General features: G+C 42.8%; 7 protein-coding genes across 7 annotated transcripts; 3 read left to right on the forward strand and 4 right to left on the reverse strand.

Annotated features, from left to right (window-relative positions):
* Positions 1-435: 435 nt before the first annotated feature.
* Positions 436-1,986, reverse strand: M430DRAFT_97562 (hypothetical protein; the record flags this gene model as incomplete). Its single annotated transcript, XM_024870048.1, has 2 exons — positions 436-1,839; positions 1,897-1,986. 2 exons carry the CDS (start codon positions 1,984-1,986, stop codon positions 436-438), a joined length of 1,494 nt encoding a protein of 497 aa, XP_024723443.1.
* A 691-nt stretch (positions 1,987-2,677) lies between these two features.
* M430DRAFT_97642 (hypothetical protein) lies at positions 2,678-3,988 on the forward strand (the record flags this gene model as incomplete). Its single annotated transcript, XM_024870056.1, has 3 exons — positions 2,678-2,764; positions 2,824-3,880; positions 3,930-3,988. The coding sequence occupies 3 exons, from the start codon at positions 2,678-2,680 to the stop codon at positions 3,986-3,988; spliced, it is 1,203 nt and encodes a 400-aa protein (XP_024723444.1).
* Positions 3,989-4,498: 510 nt separating this feature from the next.
* On the forward strand, positions 4,499-5,818 carry M430DRAFT_17319 (hypothetical protein; the record flags this gene model as incomplete). The annotated part of the gene is made up of 4 exons (XM_024863645.1): positions 4,499-4,588; positions 4,644-4,814; positions 4,866-5,160; positions 5,265-5,818. 4 exons carry the CDS (start codon positions 4,499-4,501, stop codon positions 5,816-5,818), a joined length of 1,110 nt encoding a protein of 369 aa, XP_024723445.1.
* A 1,126-nt stretch (positions 5,819-6,944) lies between these two features.
* Positions 6,945-8,075, forward strand: M430DRAFT_97522 (hypothetical protein; the record flags this gene model as incomplete). The annotated part of the gene is made up of 1 exon (XM_024870046.1): positions 6,945-8,075. The coding sequence occupies one exon, from the start codon at positions 6,945-6,947 to the stop codon at positions 8,073-8,075; it is 1,131 nt and encodes a 376-aa protein (XP_024723446.1).
* A 158-nt stretch (positions 8,076-8,233) lies between these two features.
* Positions 8,234-9,244, reverse strand: M430DRAFT_86793 (hypothetical protein; the record flags this gene model as incomplete). Its single annotated transcript, XM_024869637.1, has 2 exons — positions 8,234-8,691; positions 8,758-9,244. Coding segments are annotated over 2 exons (945 nt in total), but the record flags the coding sequence as incomplete, so codon positions are not given.
* Positions 9,245-16,599: 7,355 nt separating this feature from the next.
* Positions 16,600-17,018, reverse strand: M430DRAFT_17322 (hypothetical protein; the record flags this gene model as incomplete). Its single annotated transcript, XM_024863646.1, has 2 exons — positions 16,600-16,781; positions 16,838-17,018. 2 exons carry the CDS (start codon positions 17,016-17,018, stop codon positions 16,600-16,602), a joined length of 363 nt encoding a protein of 120 aa, XP_024723448.1.
* A 963-nt stretch (positions 17,019-17,981) lies between these two features.
* Positions 17,982-19,794, reverse strand: M430DRAFT_48970 (hypothetical protein; the record flags this gene model as incomplete). The annotated part of the gene is made up of 5 exons (XM_024868032.1): positions 17,982-18,303; positions 18,356-18,722; positions 18,832-19,028; positions 19,090-19,370; positions 19,447-19,794. The coding sequence occupies 5 exons, from the start codon at positions 19,792-19,794 to the stop codon at positions 17,982-17,984; spliced, it is 1,515 nt and encodes a 504-aa protein (XP_024723449.1).
* Between the last annotated feature and the right edge of the window lie 357 nt (positions 19,795-20,151).

Consider the following 20,151-nt stretch of genomic DNA (forward strand, 5'->3'; position numbering starts at 1 on the left):
GGCGCAATGGTCTGGGCAAGGAGAGGAAGCCCAAGGTTGGGGTGCTTGAGATGTGGGAAAAACCAATGCGAGGCTAAGGTATAACCTCGAGAGTTGCCCTGCTGGCATGACCAAGAACTGCCCTACCCGCATGCTCAAGCCTTGTTACTGAAGTGAAGCCATTCCGTAATCAGAGATCATACGGCCATCAAGGTCGTAGTGAACCGTCTTGCGGCTGGTATATTTCCTCGGGGCCAATAATGCACGATTTTATCTCACCGGAGCCATGGTTCGGAAAGGGGCTGCCCGACGTGGCCGCGAGCTAACATACTCGAATCACTATGAAAGACGACGATGGACGAGTAAGTAATTCTCTTCACACGCGATGCCATTTCTTCATATGACAATTGCTGGAATACATACTTTGTTATACAGCCTAACGCCCATCCTGACCAATTATAGTAACCCTTGCTTCTGCAAATCCAAGTACACTTTTTCTGGCATAACATTACCTTCCGCATCCTCCATTTGGACTATGCCACCATCATCAGCCCTGGCCTTCTTCTTGTCACTCTGAATCTTATCCCAAAGTTTTCTCGCATCGTCTATGCCAGTGATTTCTCTGAATAGCGTGGTATTCGTGATTCCCAAACATTTCAACCCGTAAATATGACGCGCCTCGTTGAAGTGCTTGTCGAACGCGCGCCGTCCCATGTAGACATAGTTCCCGCAGATTTCGCACTTGAACTCGACGCCGAGACCATGGAGCTTGTACAACCAGAAAGGAATCGGCTTGCCATCCCAGGCTAGCGGCAACTTCAGAGGGTTGTATATTTTCTCGTCATTATCAGACTCGCTATCTGAGTCGCCACCCTGGGGTGTCGCAGTTGAAGCTTCCGCGAACCTTGCTTCCAACTCCAACTGTCGCTCCCGGTCCGTCATACCCTGCTTTCGCTCAACATTGACTTTCGTGTCGCTCCTTTCCTGTGACATTGCTGCTGCGAGACGCTTCACTCTAGTCTCACGCTCTGCTATTGCACGCTCTTTCAAGCGCAATACGTTTGAACTCCTATTTGACGACCCATTCGTCTCGCCTCCCGACTCTGCTAACCGGGCTGCTCTCAGCTCTGCTGCCTTGATGTGTTTCTTGCCGCTGAGGTGGCTCTTGTAAACATTTTCGTTCTTGAACTCCTTTTCACAATCCTGACACCAAATTGCATCGGTAGCTGGCCCATTCGTTGGTCCTGCTTCCAGCTTCCATCCAGGCACCTCATTATTGTTCCAGGCTTTCTCAAAGTCGTCATCAAAGCTTTTGAAGACCTTGTCTAGATCTTCGAGTGGTCTTGTCCGCCGCATAAAGCTTTCGAGATACTCGGCCAACTGTGTCACATAAGCGAAATACTGGTCCGTCATCTTGTCGGGCCGTTTGATATTACACTGTGGAGGTGTGAAAACATCGAATGAGTCGAGGTATTGGAGATAGGTCAGGCGTTTGATGCTAGGGAGGTTGAGGTAGAGCTCGTGGATGATGGTAAGATCGAAGTATTTTCCATACTCCTCCTCGCCAGTAAACATGTTGTCAATCTCGGATGTGATCGTCTCCCCCTCTCCTGGTGACCTTATCTTATACGCGCGCTCAAGATTCTCGACAGGTTCATTTGGATATCTCTGATGAAAAGACTTGATTTCAGCCAGCTGTTTGTAGAACTCTTCCAGCGGCTCACCCGTGGAGATAGACTGGATTTCCTTGGTGCGCGCGCCATCTGCGTCCTTGTAGATGTCGAGTAATCGTTTGGATTGATCTTGAATTCGATCAAGGAAGCCCGCGATCTGGTGGTCGCGGTTGAGTCTTTCACGAATCTAGGTAGAGTAGATTAGAACTGCTTTCTAGGGATAGGAGGAAGACAGGGAGCCTACTTGTCGGGGTTCTTGCGCCACTCGATCACTGATACCCTGCTCCAACCTCTCGAGATCCTCGTGGAGGAATCTCTGCTCCTCCAAAATCATCTTGCGCGTAAGTCGTGATCAACAGACGTGGTGAAAAGACGAAGTAATGGATACGAGCGACTTGACGGGATGTTGGGTTGATGTTGACTGAGGGATGGTACTGGGGGAGGTTGGATGAGGCTCTCGAGTTTTTGCGCTGGCCAATAGTAAAGAAGATCGCTCAGCCCTGCCCAGGAGGCTACCTTATGTACCGCTACCTGATACGGCCACGGGCTTGACAGCAAAAGACTTGATATATTTGCTATTAACACCGATATCCTGTTCTGATTGATCAGACCAATGTTTACATTTCTTCCGCCTGTGTCTTGTGTAGAATCCCCGTGGCGGATAGACAGCATTCTATATAGGCACCTTAAGCTACACGCAGACACCTGAATGGGTAAATCGAAACTCAGGATTTTATCTGGCAACAGCTGTGAACACACTGCTTAGAAACACAACTAGATTAGAACGTATCAGTATCCCTCATCCTGCTATCATTTTGCTTTTAGAATATGTGTTGTGCTCTTTGTGACCCTCTCAAGGATGATTTTGGGAAGGGGTGTCTGTATCAGTTTCCCCGGCTCTCATAAACCCACACCCGCATGAAAGTAAATATCCTTCGCGAAAGCATCATCTTCTACAGCGACAACACCCAACAACCCTCTTTGATATTTCCCTCTCCAAAAGAATTTCCAACTTAATCGCAACCATGGCTGAAGGTGGAATTGATCGCAAGGCGGACGAGAGGATGGAATTCACCACCTCAAAGGATGTGACAGTCGCCCCCACATTCCAGGTACGAGATCAAGTGCGACAAGATACATGTGGCGCCAGCTGATCGAACTTAACACACAGGACATGCACTTGAAGGAGAATCTCCTCCGTGGTATCTACGCTTACGGTTATGAGTCTCCATCAGCCGTCCAGTCCCGCGCGATCGTTCAGATCTGCAAAGGTCGCGATACAATCGCCCAGGCGCAATCCGGTACGGGTAAGACTGCGACCTTCTCGATCAGCATGCTCCAGGTCATCGATACCGCAGTCCGTGAGACGCAAGCTCTCGTCCTCTCTCCTACTCGAGAACTGGCGACACAGATTCAATCCGTTGTCATGGCATTGGGAGACTACATGAATGTTCAATGCCATGCCTGTATCGGAGGCACGAACGTGGGAGAAGATATCCGCAAGCTCGACTACGGACAGCACATTGTCTCCGGGACACCTGGTCGAGTCGCTGATATGATCCGTCGCCGAAACCTTCGAACCCGCCATATCAAGATGCTCGTTCTTGACGAGGCTGACGAACTGCTGAATCGCGGTTTCAGAGAGCAAATCTACGATGTCTACCGTTACCTACCTCCTGCCACGCAAGTCGTCGTTGTCTCCGCCACCCTCCCATACGATGTTCTGGATATGACCACCAAGTTCATGACCGACCCAGTCCGTATCCTGGTCAAGCGTGATGAGTTGACACTCGAAGGCCTGAAGCAGTATTTCATCGCCGTCGAGAAGGAGGAATGGAAATTCGATACTCTTTGCGACCTCTACGATACCCTTACTATTACCCAAGCCGTTATCTTCTGTAACACCCGCAGGAAGGTCGACTGGTTGACCGATAAGATGCGTGAGGCTAATTTCACCGTGTCCTCGATGCACGGAGAGATGCCACAAAAGGAGAGAGACAGCATTATGCAGGATTTCCGCCAAGGCAATTCCAGAGTTCTGATTTCTACAGATGTCTGGGCTAGAGGTATCGACGTTCAGCAGGTGTCTCTAGTTATCAACTACGACTTGCCAAGCAACCGTGAAAACTATATTCATCGCATTGGTCGAAGTGGTAGATTTGGACGGAAGGGTGTTGCTATCAACTTCGTTACGAGCGAAGATGTGAGGATCTTGAGAGATATTGAGTGTATGTTCTGATCTTACTATGTTTCCAGAAGATGACTAACCACAAGCAGTGTATTATTCTACTCAGATCGACGAGATGCCCATGAATGTCGCCGATCTTCTTGCGTAGTTTGGTTCCATTTTCAGGAGTATGGAGGAGTCAAATAAAATAATTGACGCTGCATGAGCACGTCCGGTACATGGTCAAGTGGGAGGAAAGGGCAATGTCATTAAATGTGAGGTGCTTTTATTCCAGTCATAAGAGATGTACTTACTGACGCCTTGCCCTCTGATATCAGATCCGAAATGAAATTGAAGTCCCAGTTTCTACTCTTCTACTGCACGAGGGATGGATAGGTAGCCAAAGGTCCTTTGACACCGATTGCATGAATCATTCTAATTCAACAAACTTCATCTGGCTCGGCTTCGAAGGCGGTGATGTACCTTTTCCCGCAAACAGCAGCATGCAGCTGCTTATGCATTGTAGTCTAAGCGGGTCCACAGGGAAACCTCCCCCACCGTCTATCCACTAAAGATCGAGTGGAACCACGTACAATGTACCCATCTTTTGTTAAGCGGTCAAACTTTAATAGTTAACAAATGAGTGATACCGAGTGGTGTTATCCAAAAGTCAACAAACATGACTTCAATCTCAAACTCAGAAACAGATTACCGGAGTCGCTTCAAAGAGTTACAGAGTATTGAAGACAAGAAAGATTTTCTAATCGAAGTACGTTGAGCACCGCATCACCGATCGATCCAGAGACTTATCGCGACCGCCGTAGGAGCTACTTGCAGCATTAGATACCATTACGGGACAGCAAAATGAGTTGAAATCGGATCTCGACACGGAGCGTGAAGTACGTCGTCGACTCCAGCGCACATTGCGTGAGGCGCAACCCGTCCAAGAACGCTTCGCGCTTCTCATAATCCATCTGGACGCAGATGTATTCCTTGTATTCCACTCTCCCCGCCATTTCCCTTCGTCGTATTCTGATATCAAGTAGTTTGAAGACAGCTGGATCCATGAGCCCGTCGAGGGTGGCGAGGGTATGGTCTCGGCGCTCCAGGAGAACACCCACGAATACCTGTCGTCTCTCATGGACGATGTCTCGGGCGTGGAGGTGATAGTTAAGATATATGGGGACTTGTTCAAAATGTGGCAGAGATATGAGGAGGAGGGATCAAGTCTGGGATCTAGTGATTTGACGAGGTTCTTCTCGCATTTCAACCGGACTGAGCCGTTGGTTGATTTCATGGATATTGGGCCGCGTAAGGAGAGCATCGTGAAGAAGCTGAGTGGTATGTTTTCTTTTCCTTCGTCTTCTTTACTTCGAGAGGGAATCTCTCCATCTCAGGTGGAAACCGATAAAAGTCTATGGGCTGATGAATTTCACCGACAACAGGCGTCCTAGGCCATTACCTCACAGACTCACGCTGCGAACACGTTCTCCTCGCCGCTCCATACGCCAGCATCGACCCTATCGTCTCCCCCCACACCACCACCCTCTCGCCCACCCCAAACCGTCTCACCATCATCCCGCCTCCATCTCCTTCCTCGCGGACCCGCAAACCCTACGACAGCCTCCCCTACCCCACAACCAACCTTTTCGACTCCCTGTTCATCCACCCGCCGCACCCGAAAACGCGCAAAAAGCACTCCAAATCGCCGCCACCCCCAGCCGCGCCCGCCCCGCCCCCCGCCACCGCCAACGTGCCCAAGCTCCGGATCCGCGGCGCCAAGGCCCACGAGCGGAGGGAGGAGCCTAGTCCCGTGAGGCCTGGGCCGCTGTTGAGGGCCCCGTCGCCGCCGCCCGGGTATGCGGGACCTGCCATGGGCATGGGCATGGGCGGGCAGAAATGGGGCCCTATGCAGGTTGCGAGGGTGCCGCATGGGAGGAATGAGTATCCGAGGGGCGTGATGGAGGGGCCTGGCGTGCCGGTTTTGAGATGGCCATGAAATGAGATATGAGGAACTGCTAGGGCGTTGTTTTGGGGGGGGGATTGTACACCCTGGTTTTTGTGTCGCGATCGTCTGTATCGTAGGCGTGTCGTAGACAGGTGTTTTGTTGAGGTGTATCGAGAATGCAGAGAAATTAGATGTTTGTGTAAAGTCTCATTCCTTCTATCTATCTGGGTGTCTCAGGCCAAGAATCAAGATGGGATATTGGGGGTGGGGGGGGGGGTTATGCGGACTCTGGGGTAGGTGGAAAGGGACGTATATAATATCGTGTTGTTCGCTCCTTCTTTCCCTCTTTTCCTCCTCAATTCATCTCTCCTCCCACATAAGTAGGTAGGTTCCTGTGCCTTTTTATCAGATTGTTTTCAAAGCTTCTGAAGAGGTAGGTAGTTAGGTAGGTAGAAGAATATAGCCGTCCGTCTCCGAAAATACTTTTTTAATAAAAAGGTAGGTAGCTCTTAAAATCGCTTTAAATACCAAAAATCCCTCGAAAAGGTACGACCACCCTGACTTGCTAGACCTAGCCATGGACTAGAAACAGTGCTGCAAATAAGCATTTGGGAAGCACGAATGGACTTTCACTTGAAGTGGGCGGGTGTGCAGCAAGCGATAAGTGTTAAGGGTAAGGTACATGCACATTATTATATAAGATTGATAAGTCCGTTAAAAAGGATCGTCAAATCAATCGACCAGGGGGAACCAGGTCCTTCGATTGGTTAATGGAATCTTGAGGATTATGGCGGGGAGAGCGGGGTGAGGTGATGGGAAACCCCAGCTTTGCGTTGCTGGACTAGGTTTAGCCGCCAGAGAGCGACGACCCCCATCCCCCTTACCTCCACACGAGCAACCTCGGTATCTTTTTCAGTCTGCGGGGATTCAATACAAGTACGGAGGTAGGCACAAAGCACAATTAAATATCGGGGGAACGGCATCTCTAAAATCCTCATCCGTATGTTCTCTTTCTTTACTTCACCTCCACCTATTGGTTCTTCTGCGTATCCAAAACATCCTCCTGGGAGGTGTCTTATAAGTTATATATACGATCTCCGCACGATATCCGTGTCGTACTGTACCTATCTCTATTTTGTTCCGTTTCTTCCATAGGCAAGGAAGGTATCGCTCAAAAATGGCAGCTCAGACCCTTCTCACTCGCCAACCGTTCAAAGGTCTCTGGGTCATCCTCGCTATTGGATTCAATGCTTTCCGTCTCCCGCTCTGGATGCTCTACTATATCCCGAAGTTCCTACGCCAGCATCCTGAATGGACATATCGACAAGCGATCGGCGTACGGATCCTGAAAGCATACCTCAACACCATTTCGCCGATTGCACACGGAACATCAACGTCGCTCTCACCTGGGGCAGAAGGCAAGCGCTGGGTCATCGTGAAACCCGCGAAGCCGGAAGTCTATACTGGGATTGTGAAGAAGGATGAGGAGATCGTGCCGGAGAAGTTGGGGGGAACATGGTATCCCAAGACGTTGGAGAAATATGAGGAGGCCCAAGGGGAAGATATAGTGCTTCACTTCCATGGCGGGGCTTTTGTAATCGGGGATGGTCGTGAGAAAGACGCAGGGTTCGCGGCCAGGACAATCATAAAAAATACGACGGCAACCCATGTCTTCTGTCCGCAATACAGACTGTCGAGCATTAAAGGGGGGCGTTTCCCCGCTGCTCTGCAGGACGCGATTACAGCCTTCCAGTACCTGACAGAGACACTGGGCATCCCTGCGAACAAGATCACCATATCAGGTGACAGCGCCGGCGGGAATCTCTGTCTCTCCCTCTTGAGATACATTGCGGACCATCCCGAGGCGGGACTCCCGAATCCGGCCTGTGCATGGTTATGGTCGGCATGGGTGGACCCAGGAAAGAGTTTAAAGCCCGGAGTCTCCGGTTTCGATCCGAAGATAGTCACAGATTACCTGAATGAAGAGTTCGGTGCCTGGGGGGCAAGAACATATGCGCCGAGTCCAAAGAGCGGGATTACCCTCGACCATCCCAATATTTGCTTTGCGGATAACGCATTTGCAACACCTACTCCACTTTTCTTCTCGACAGGCGAGTGCGAGGCGCTCTATCCCGACGATGTGAAGTTGTATGAGAGTTTTAAAGCTGTGCCGGGAAACAAGGTCGTGTTGCAAGTTGAGAGGAAGGCCGTGCATGATATTATTCTGACTGGTAAGGTGGTAGGCTTTGAGAAAGAGGCTGCAGAAGCTGTGAGGGGAGCGGGTGTGTTTCTCGAAGGGAGCAGGTAGATTAGTACATCGGTGTCACTATCCCGTTTTTCTAGGTGACAGATCGATTTGAAACAGGTGGAATTGCAGGGGCGATCCCCGCGGGAGGTTGAACTCATGAATCATGTTTCTTTTTTGTTCTGGCTTTCCGTATTGGTGGGAGAAAAACCTTGGAGCCTCTTTTCCACGAGTTTCTGCCTCTGCTCGTTCCTCTCCTCGATGCCGGTGTTGATATTGATATGAGCTTTTTTAATTTCAGTAAACAGTTCGTGCGCTTCGATATTCCTGAGCGGACTTTGGAATTGGCCTGTGATTGGAGTCGTCAAATTATCGGTATTGACTAGGACCGGTGAATGGGCTCGCAGGACGAAGACGATGGAATATCGGTAGTTCCGACGGGTAAACTCGTTGGGTTGTTTGGGTTGAGAGGGAGGATCTGGATATGAGCGGACTAGGTGACCCCCAGCTGTATATCGGCCGTTGGTCAAACGTTGGAGTTGTCGACCAACAAGAAGACTGCCGGCTGGACAATAGTAGGTCTGTTCAATCGGGAACCATCTCCGAGCGTGGCGGTCCCAGACTTCCAGTCCCGGTGTGTCGCCGATGACAAGGCTGAGTAGACCGAGGTCTCTATGAGCTGTACACATCAAGTGTTAAGGCATCGACTGGAATCACCTAGGAGAATGCAGAGGTTCCAACTTACGTTCAGCGACAGTCTTGGCTTGGTTTCCCTCGAACCCCTCGTACCTGAATAGCCGCAAGAGAGTTGCGGTCTTTTCGGGGCGTAATTCGGCGCAAGGCTGAGAGTAGACGGTTAATGCCTCGGCAGGCAAGCCCAGACTCTTGGCTATGCATCCCAATAACTGGTTCAGGAGTCCTCCAGCCTCGCTCCAGAAGGCCACCGCGGCATCCTTCAGCTCTGCAGGCGTTGAATCGAGACTCCGAAGAGTAATGAATTCCTTTTCTCCCTCGACCCGGCTCCAGCCTTCTTCACTTCCCCCTTCCGTCTTGAACCCCTGCTTGTAGGAGTCCGGGAGGTCAAAGAACCTCCTGCTGGCCTCGAAGAGCGCTTGCGAGCTGTTGTAGAGACTATCCGAGGGGTCATCGTAGGTTATGGTCGTCCAACCTTGATCTGAAAGGGCAAATTGATGTTCAAGAAGGATCTTGGGAAGATCCAATGGCTTCAAAGGCGGAAGAGATGGAGTTGGCGCGTTCCGGGCCTTGTGTGGGTCGGCACGTGCTTCTTCGTGGGCAGAGTCTTGGCGGCGCTTTGCAGAAGTGGGCGCCAAGGACGGTTGGTTTGTAGCGAGAAAGGCCATGAATTTCGATCGTCTGGGGTTTGAAAATGAGGAATCCTACTCAACTCAGGGCTTCAGTCGAACTTGCTGATGAGTTGCCGCTTGGATATCTTGGAGACCTGGATGTTCATGAGCTTGACATAAAGTTGGGGCTATTCCGTATATAGGTTAGTATCTTGGATGTCAGCTGACATGCGGTACGTGTCAAACAGCAGGGTCAATTACTACCGGGATACAGAACCTATTCCCCTAATTACTAACTAACCCTTGATTAATATACAGGGATTGATCCCTTACACCCTGTTTAATAGTTTATAGTGTTATTAGGATTTAGGTACTTAGGTACTTACATACCCTATTTATAGCGGATACAGCGCCTATACATGTAAATAACAACCCCTTTTTTAAGTATATAGAACAAGAGACTACCCTTTATTCTATTTAATTTAGTTTAATTTAATCTACTTCTAACTAACTTAAATTCGCCTATTATTACTACTTCTTTATAGTAATATATAACCTCTTTTATCTAACAGTTATAAGCCCGGGTTACTTTAATAGCTATTTAGTAACTATTATTTTAATATAAAAACACTTTTTCGACTAATTAGAGAGCTTAAATTATAAGAGCTAAATAGCGTTAAAAGGGATTAATATTAACCCCTTTCTACTTCCCTTAAATAACTAGTTCTAAGCACTACTAATAGCTATTTAACACTACTAATAACAGTAGAATTATACTTAATTTTAACGATTTTAGTAGACTCTACTACTTAGTAGAAGTACGTCGACTACTCTTAAACGACTAGAGTTACTTCCTTTATTTACCTCTTTCTATTACTACTTTTAGTTAATACAAAACAACTAGAAACATGCCTAGAAATATACTAGTTCTTAATAGATCTAGTAACTAAGATTACTAGATAAAAGTCATTAAATCTAAAGCGCTTAGTACTAGAGTTTAGATATATATTAACCTAGATACTATAAAAGCAGAACTCCTTATTCTAGTAGAGCTAAGCCTCTTAGATCTTTTAGATATTAAAGGAGTCCTTAAAGATAGCTTAAGAGTTACTTACGCTATACTAACAGACAATAAGAAAAAATAATATTATATCTACTAAAGGTATTACTCTAAACACTAAAGAGAGTATAAGCGCTTAGCTTAATTAGTTAGAGACATACGCTCTCTAATTACTAGATTAGTAAGGAGAGACTATATTAAATACGTTAACACTAAAGACATAGTATATAAGATCCTAGTAGATCTTTAGTAAAAGGTTATACTCTCTAATAAAGTTAAACAAGATCTCTTCTTATAAGATCTAACTAACGCTAGTATCTTACTAAAAAGAAGACAGTTAGTTATAGCCTAGGTAGAACACTTTAAGTCTACTTACCTAGCTTGTTTAGTTAATAAGATACTAGAGGTATCTAGTAATAGACTAATTAAGGCCTTTATTAACGGCTTAAAAGAAGTTAATCTATACTTTATTAAGATAGTATACTATAGGTTACTTAAGAAAGAGATAATAACGTTTAAAGAGGTATTAGATAAGTTTAAACTTAACCTTAGAAGCTAGAAGGACATTAGAGTTACCTAATCCGGTAATTACGGCGCCTTCTTAACTATAGAGGCTATACTTAGTAGAAGAAGTAGTAGTAGTAGTAGTAAGGGTAAGCCTAAGTACTTATATAGTAGCTACTACTACTACTATAATTACTACTATTTAATACTATCTAAGTGTCTTAATTAGTAAAAACCCTATAATAACGTCTAAAGAAAGATTAACGATTAGCTAAACGTAAGTAGTAGGCTTAAGGCTTTAATTAAGTTAATTAGAAGAAAGGAGAAAGAGAACAAGTAAGGTAATAGTAATAAGAAGAATAGTAAACCTAACTAAGACAAAGATAAAGACGCCTTAAAAGTGTTTACTATAGACTTTACTATAGCTATGTCTAACGCTTATTAAACTAACTTTAGCTACTTAGTTTCTATATTAACTCTAATTCTAATAGTCTAATTAGTCTAATCCTTGTCCTTTAGACCTACTTATCTACTTAAGGATAGCTTTATTCTAGACTTAAGAGTAACTATCTATGTCTATAACGATAGATTACGCTTTTACTCTATTAAGCCTGTCTTACTAAGGAGTATATTAATAGCTAGTAAGGACTATATCTAAATTAAAGCTTTTAGAGACGTTAAGATCTAACTTACTAGCCTAAAAGGGAAATTTAGTATAGAGCTAAGGAGTATAGCCCTTATTCCTTCTTTTTATACTAGTGTAGTTTCCTTACGTAAGATAATTTAGAAAGGAGTCTACTAGGATATAAAGAGAAACCGTCTAACTTATAAGAATAATACCTTCTATTATACTCTTATTAAGTTTAACTAATAGGTACTTAAATATAATAGTTCTACTACTAGATCTACCTTCTTAGTAATCTAAGATATCTCTTCTAATAGTACTCTTACTTGCCTTATATCTAATTCTAAACTAGGGTTAATTAAATATAAGCTACAAACAGTAGTAACAGATGTATTAACTATTAAATTAATAGCTATTTTAGCGGCCTTTCTAACTAACTTATACCTACTAAGAATACTATTAAAAGCGTTAGTAGAACTCTAGTATAAACGGATAAGGTACTTACGTATAGAGGTAATCTAACGCCTAGCTACTAGTACTAAAGGAGTTAAGTTAGTACCTAAGGATTAGTACCTAATCCTACTATATAAGGTTTACTACCTAGTAAACGCTAAACAGATTATATCTAGAGCTCTTATTAAGCGTATAGACAAACTATTTACTAGGATCTACCTAGATCTTATATAAATGTACCTAATAGACTCTAAAGAGGTATATATCTTCTACTTCTTTAACGATCTTACTAGAATAAGCTTTATATATATCCTTATAACTAAACAAGGCTCTTTAGCTACTATACAACACTTTGTTTTCTTAATTAAAAGGCACTTTAACGCTAAAGTCTACTAGATTAAGCTTAATAAAAAAACGTCTCTTAAGAGAGATTTTAATAATTAGGTAAAAGTAAAAGGCTCTATTATTAAATAATTAGTACTACGTATAGTAGCCTAAAATAGACTAATTAAAAGATCTAGGAGGGTACTCTTTAGTAGAGTAAGAGTACTAAAAATAAGATCTAACTTACTATTAAAGCTATAGCCTAAACTAATAAAAACAGCCGGATACTTAGTAAATAAATCTCTTATTACTTCTTTAGGCTAGAAAACACTATATAAGTGTCTTTACTACTCTAAACTAAACCTCTCTTACCTCTATGCCTTTAGCTATAAAGCCTACGCTCTAATTAAGAATATAGTACGTCTTAACAAGCTAGAACTAAGAGCTTTTATTAGATACTTAGTAAGATATAACTCTACTAATATCTATAAAGTCTAGATCTTAGTAAGAGATAGAGTAATATCTTATAAAGACGTTACATTTAACGAAACATAAAGGTACTAGCCTTAAGATAAACAAGACGCTACTAAAGAAGTAATTAAAGCTATTAAAATACTAGTAATTAGTAAATATAACTAGTAAATTAAAGAAGAAGACGATCCTTTTAATCCTTTTATTAAGAACGGCGATAGCGTACTACTTAATCTACTAGTAGATCTAATAGATCTTATAATAACAACAAATCTAACTAATCTTATTATAACTCTTATAATAATAAGGAACCCTTTAGCTAAGAAAGTAGAGAAAGGGACTAGAACTTACTACTTATATGCCTAAAGAACTACTTCTATTAACTTAACAAATCTATTAGTACTATAGGCTCTTAACCCTCTTTTAATACTAAGAGCTTTACTTGTTCTAACAACTTCTTCTCTTTTACTTATCGACTCTAGTAAAACCGTAACTAGGGATATTAATAAGGTTATAATAAGGGATATAAATAAGGATATACTAAGGAGGTAGCTAGAGAATAAAACCTAATAAAGGGTCTAGTAGCGTAGATCTAACTCTACTAGTCTTAATCTAGCTAATATACTTCTAATAAGAATAAGGAATAAAAGAGTAAGGAAAGAAGCTTACACTATCTAAATAAAATAAATTAGAGCCTATAGTAGCTTTTATACTACCTTTTAAACAGGAATAGAGTACGCTAAAAGAAGGATCTATAAAACAGAACTACTAGGCGTCCTTAATAACTAAAAAGAGCTTTAAAACTACTAATATAAAGATAAATTTATAGTAGTAGTAAATAAGGAGTATAAGGATCTTAAAAGACGTAAGACCTTTAAGACTGTTCTAAAGAGTATATCTAAAGGATTAGCTATCCTAGTTAAGTAAGTGTTTATATACAAATTTAATACTAATAGCTTCTTAGACAAATTTAAAGTAAGACTTATAGTTAGGAAGGATCTTTAATATCTAACTAGCTAAGACAATTACACTACTACTCTAGCGTTATAAGTGTTTAGAGGTTTAATAGTAATAGTATACTACTTTAATCTAGAGATCTACTAGCTTAACGCTATAAATGCCTTTACTAATAGTAATATAGACAAGACTGTTTATATTAAATATCTTAAGGGTTTTAATAACTTAGAGTATATTCTCCTCTTTCTTAAAGCTCTTTATAGGCTACGCTATTCCCCTCTCTTATAGTATACTTACTTTACTAAAACACTAGCTAAGTTTAGCTTATATCTAGTTCTAGAGGCCGAGTATCTTTATATAAATAAATACCTTATTGTCTTCTTTTATATAGACGATATTACTATCCTAGTAAGAAAGAAAGATTAATAATACCTTTAAAACTTTAAACAGAGCTTGTTTAATAGCTATAAGATACGTAATATAAGAGAATTAAAGTAGTTCTTAGGTATTAGGGTAACTAGAGACAGATCTACTAGAAGATTATAGCTTAGTTAAGACTCTTATATTAAGTTAATTACTTTAACCTTTTACCTAAAAGACAGGAAAGCACCTTTTATACTACTAGAAAGTATGCCGCTTGTCTTAAATATAAGACAGGCTTTCCCTTAAGAGATCTATAGCTACTAACGTAAGGTAAGATCTATTCTCTATACTATAGTTATTACTAGGCTAGACGCTATTAGATTAGCTAATAAACTGTCTAAGTTCTTTACTAACCTATCTTAAGAGTACTAAAGAGTAGTAGATAGAGTAATCTAATATCTTTATAAAACCTAATACTTAAGGATCTAATTTAGAGGTAGTAATAGAGGCTCTAAAGCTTTTACTTACGCTAGTAATATAGTATATACTAATAATCTAGAGACTTATAAGAGTACTAAAGGATATATGTTCTACTTGTTTAGAGGACTTATTAACTAGAAATTAACTAAACAAAAGACAGTTACTACATTAAGTATAGAGGCTAAGTTATTAGCTCTCTCTTATACTATAAAGGATCTCTACTAGTAACGACGCTTCTTTACTAAGATTACTCTAGAACTATATAAAGAGTTCGTAATTAACGTAGATAACGCCTAAACTATCTGCCTTATATAATTAGGAACTCTACGCCTAGTTACTAAGCTTAAGTATATAGATATCTATTAACACTAGCTACGCTAAGAGGTAACTAAAGAGAGACTTAGTCTATAGTAGCTATTAACTTATAACATACTAGTAGATAGGTTAACTAAGGCCTTACTATACTAGAAACATATTAAATTTATTAAATTACTTAATCTAGTAGATATTAAGACCCTAAACCTAAACGACAGCTAGCCTATAGATTAGGGCAGTTAAACACCCTTTATTTAGGTAAGAAACCCTTTTGTTTAACTACTAAATACCTAGAACTAGCTTTTATACTAGTCTAAAGGTAATTCTTACTTAAACGATTAAGCGAGAGTTCTAGGATCTAGTTCTTATCTTAAGCTTAATTTCTTATTTAGAAAGTCTACTTTTTGTACTATATTTCTTATTTAAGAAGTCTACTCTTTTTTCTTAGAGATTTAACTATTTTTATAGTTATATTCTTTAGTTCTATTTATTTTTACTACTTACTTAACCTTATTACTTAACATATCTTACTACTTAAAGTACTTAGAGTACTAAGAGTCCTTAAGGTTCTTTCTTAAGGAGCTTTAGGACTTAAACGTTAAGCCCTTCTTAATTAAGTACCTACTATTACGTACTTTCCTTAATTCTTTAACCTTCTACTTAAGGAGAAAGACGTACTAGTAAGTACTAGTATACCTTTAAGTATAGGAATAGCTTTATTATTACCTGATTAGAAAGAGAGCTAAGGAGAGAGCCGTACTAGTACTTAGCTCTCTAGTTAAGTCTAGAATCGGCTTGATCTCTAAAGGAGTATATTAAATAGTAAGGTTAATTACTACTAGGATACAGAACCTGTTCTCTTAATTACTAACTAACCCTTAATTAATATACAAGGATCGATCCCTTATACCTTATTTAATAGTTTATAGTGTTGTTAGGATTTAGGTACTTAAGTACCTACATACCCTGTTTATAGTAGATATAGTACCTATACATATAAATAACAACCCCTTTTTTAAGTATATAGAACAAGAGACTACTCTCTGTTCTATTTAATTTAGTTTAATTTAATCTACTTCTAACTAACTTAAATTCGCCTGTTATTACCACTTCTTTACAGTGATATATAACCTCTTTTATCTGACAGTACGACATCTGAAGCAACGTCTGAATAGCTTCATCAATCTACAGACTTCACGACGATCAAGGACTGGTAAGCTTACAGACAAGATTGAGAGAGGATCCATCGCATTGTCACATATGCGAAAAGTGCTGTAGCAGGGCCAGCGGACGAAGCAGTGAAGGACTTCGAGATGCGCAAGACAAGAGTGCCAACTGTAGGTGGAGAAAGTTGTGGGAGAGAAAATGCTGATTGAAGTTGGGAGGAATAGAAGGGCCACGCCTCCATTCCGGTCGAATCTGTTCCCCTGATGTTTGCAGCCAACGAGACAAGTCTGGCAATTGAACGCCAATGTGCAGTGCAATAAGTACATTAGTAAATAAACAAACTGAAGACCGAATCAACTATATTCTATCCTGCCCCATATTCGTCGAAATCATATCGCACAGAAAGCACATGCACTCATCATAAAAAAACATTGCAGTCATGAATAATAACCCCGAATAAACCACCTATTCCCGTCACCATCCATCCATATCCTCGCCTAGCATCCTGAACACCACTATCCAATTCCTAAACAACTGCCCCCTATTACCTCCCCACCCACCAATTCAGCACTTTGTAGAAGAAGCAGCCGTGCAATAAACAGAAGTGATAGTCTGCGGCGGACCCAGCATACCATCCGCCTCGACCGGCCCCGCAGCAGGAGAATTAACGCCCGTAAAGACGCAATGGGCGAGGTCATGATCATATGACACGTAAGAAATACTGAGAGAGAAAGGATCATGGGGTGCTAGGTAGACTGTCAGTTCGGAGGAGAGTTTGAGGAGGGAAGTGAGTGATACGAACCAGGGTTGACAGGGGTGTCGAAGGGGACGAAGAGGGTGTATTGCTGCGTAGGGTCGTTGTCGGCGCCGGTGAGCGTCACTTTGACACTTCCCTGGGGAGTTTCGACGGGTGGAATGGGGGCAGCGGATATGAGGCGGAGAGAAATAGCCAGAGCGAGCAGGAGCGTGGAGAAAGTCTGCATTGTGGATAGACTCGATAGGGCTATAGAGGGATTGAAATTATGAATTAAAAGAAGACAAAGTCGGGATTATTAGAGTGGTCGCTATGATTATGAACAAGAACAGAACAGACAAGCAGTAGGAGAACATTTTGATAACTTATATAGAGATTACAGCCATGTTGGAATTCCAGAAATGTAACGGATCTGTGAGGTCTTCAACTTAAGACCACACTACAGCCCTACGGCCATTGCAAGACACATCATATGTATGGACGAGCAAGAGCTTGAAACACACAACAGACGCTGCCTTGGAAACTACAACAAGCCACACTAATAGCTGACAGCTATCCAACTGCTGCAAAATGAATGATATGGCCAATACCGATTTTCCGGAGTTTGTAAGGCCGCCGATAAACCTCATGGCGGTTATTAGCTATGTTGGTAACTTGGTGTGGCTTAACCTACTAAGCCTCGCAAAAGGCTCGCGCAGTTCGCTTGTTGTTGGTTGGGACCTTTGTCAGGCGTCTCGCCGATAAGGCTGCGCTGCCACTCTCCCAACGTGCGTGCCATAAGAATCTTATCTTGCCAGTACAGTAAGACTCGATGTTAGTAATTCCTTTTTCTTTTTTCCGTCGTTCGGCTAAAGAAGGGGTAGTGTATAAACGAATCTCGCTTATTAAATATCAAAAAGCCCTGACCCGGCGTTTAAATTCAATCTCTAAGTTTACATTTCTGGCATCTCTAGACCCTGACGGTTTCTAAAGTTAGGAACTTATCATACTGGAGACTAAGGTATCTGATACTGTGTTATCTAGTCATTTGCTTTACATAATAGGTGCTAGGAAGGACTCAGCGGCAGATTGAACAATTTTAATTGCTTGGACCCAATCTTCAAAAGCTCTGATCGGTCACACTGAAATTGATTCCAACATTGTCCCATGAAGTCTTGAGATATGATACTTATTGCTTAATCTAGTGCTTGTTCTAGTGTGTGTACCTGAAGAAAGGATTCTTCCTGTCCGTCTCATCTGCAAACGCCATTTTGTCCCTTAATTCCTCCTTCTCCTCTTCTGTCATACCTGCCAGTTGGATTTCATTCTGTTTGTTCAGCCGGTCGTTGAACCATCTCAGCACCAGTATCATGAAACATAAGGCACCAAGTGTAGCTACAATGCTGATCTTTCCAGATATGTACCCAGGTGCTTGATAGTCTTGAAAAGTTTGAGTCCCTAGAATATTCCCAAGAGCAAATGAGACAAGTGTTATCGCGTTGACCGTGACTTTCTTCGTGTGGCCGCCGATATTGCTAGGAAATGTTAGCATACATTTATCACGAGCAACAAGAACCGTATACGTACGAAGCGTTCCAAGCCAGCATGAGCATGAAAGCCGCGCCGAAGGTCCCGGTCAAGAAAGAAGCGGCAAGTAAACCCGGCTTGTTCTTGGGCACTCCGTTAGGATCAAGACCAATCATTAGTCCCGCACCAAGGATGGTAGGAAGAGTGCAGATAAGCATAACAGAAGATCTATCATGCCATTTGTCTGAGAGATAGCCAACGAGAAGGACACAAACGACTCCGACCGCACCGGAAGGAGCAGCCAGAATCAGGGCCTCGCGAGACGAGTAACCAAAGGTCGTGAGCAGGATGTTGTTAAAATTGGAGAGTCCTCCGTTGGGGATCGAGCTGAGCAACGTGCAAATGCAGACCAGCCAAACTCTGATGTCTTTGAACGTTTCGAGTACCTGTTATCATAATTCATTAGCTATGCTTTACCTACGGATTAACAATACCGACCTGCTCCTTCTTCAAGTGCGCGTTTTGTGTGCCGCTACGGAGGTTAGCTAGTGCAAAAGGACATTCGGGAGTCTGAAAAAAATACCTCTGGTTGTTCTTAGTTCTCAACAATGCAGCAACCTTTTCAGCATCTGTAAATCTCCTCGCCTTGACAGGGGAGTCTGGCAGAAATATGCAGACCAGTGCCCCAATGCACATTGTAGCGGCTCCGATGGCAACAAAGAAGATACGCCAACTTGCAAATTTACGCAAGAAATCCCCCAACAATAGAAGTCAGGGAATTGCAGACGTAGAACCAGGATACCCGCCGGCCTTGTTCTTCTTTCTTATACCACATCGCAATGACCAAAACAAGAATTGGAGCAACGCAGCTTTCAAAAACCCCGAGGAGAGTGCGGCAAATAGCTAGTCCTGCAAATGATGTACAAGCCGCATGGCAGCATAGGACAATACCCCAGAGGATAATGTTAGTCCCAAGATAAAGACCCAGGCGAGAGATATGCTGAGCAAGATACTGTGTTGGGAATTCAGCGGCAAGAAACCCGATGTAGAACAGCATTGATATATTAGAGTAATCCTATGCCAAAGGTTAGTTGAATTCAATTGCTCTGGATTTTGAAGGGTGAAGATTGGCTTTTCACTGTCACACGTACTTGGCCTTTCAAATGCGTATCTGTTCGCATGCCCATGACAGCAGTGTACGACAAGGTAGTCTTGTCCAAGAACTGGAGGAAGTATACCGCCGCCAAAAGTGGAGCAATGGTGAAGTCGATCTTTCGAATCAATTTCTTCAATTGTACGGGGTCTTCGAGGATGGCGTTGCCCTCAGCAGAAATCTCGGCTGCGCGGGGGTGGTTTGACAGGAATTCCACTGCTTCATCTGCATCTTTCAAACTCAACACCGTCACAGCGCCTTTCTCCGTTGCATTTGATGGCTTCCGAGCGTCGAGACCGGAAAAGGGCTTCTCAGCGCCCTTTTCGACGTCGATTGATCCAGACATTTCCGGTAATCCTAAAGGGCACGAATCTCTCGAAAATCAGGCTTACATGCAGAGAAAGATGTGAGAGTTACAGTCAGATCTTATATTGTTGAAGTCAAAAGAGGTTGACGGAAATCCGATAACATTTGCTATCTACCCATTGCTACTGTAGGTAATTATTGCGATCCAAATGTTGCTCCGTAACGGATGGACTCACCCGTCCAATGGCTACCATGCCGTGGGGAATATACAAGGAGTTTTACCCGGATCGGTAATTCTCACCGTCTGTCATTCAAAGATGGGCATGAAATCGAGATAGTGACACGCGAGTTGATAAGAAAAGGCGGGGTTCAGAGCTTCCTAAACGAGAGTAGAGTG

This window comes from Amorphotheca resinae (genome assembly GCF_003019875.1).
Source record: "Amorphotheca resinae ATCC 22711 unplaced genomic scaffold M430scaffold_3, whole genome shotgun sequence".
NCBI classification, from domain to species: domain Eukaryota; kingdom Fungi; phylum Ascomycota; class Leotiomycetes; order Helotiales; family Amorphothecaceae; genus Amorphotheca; species Amorphotheca resinae.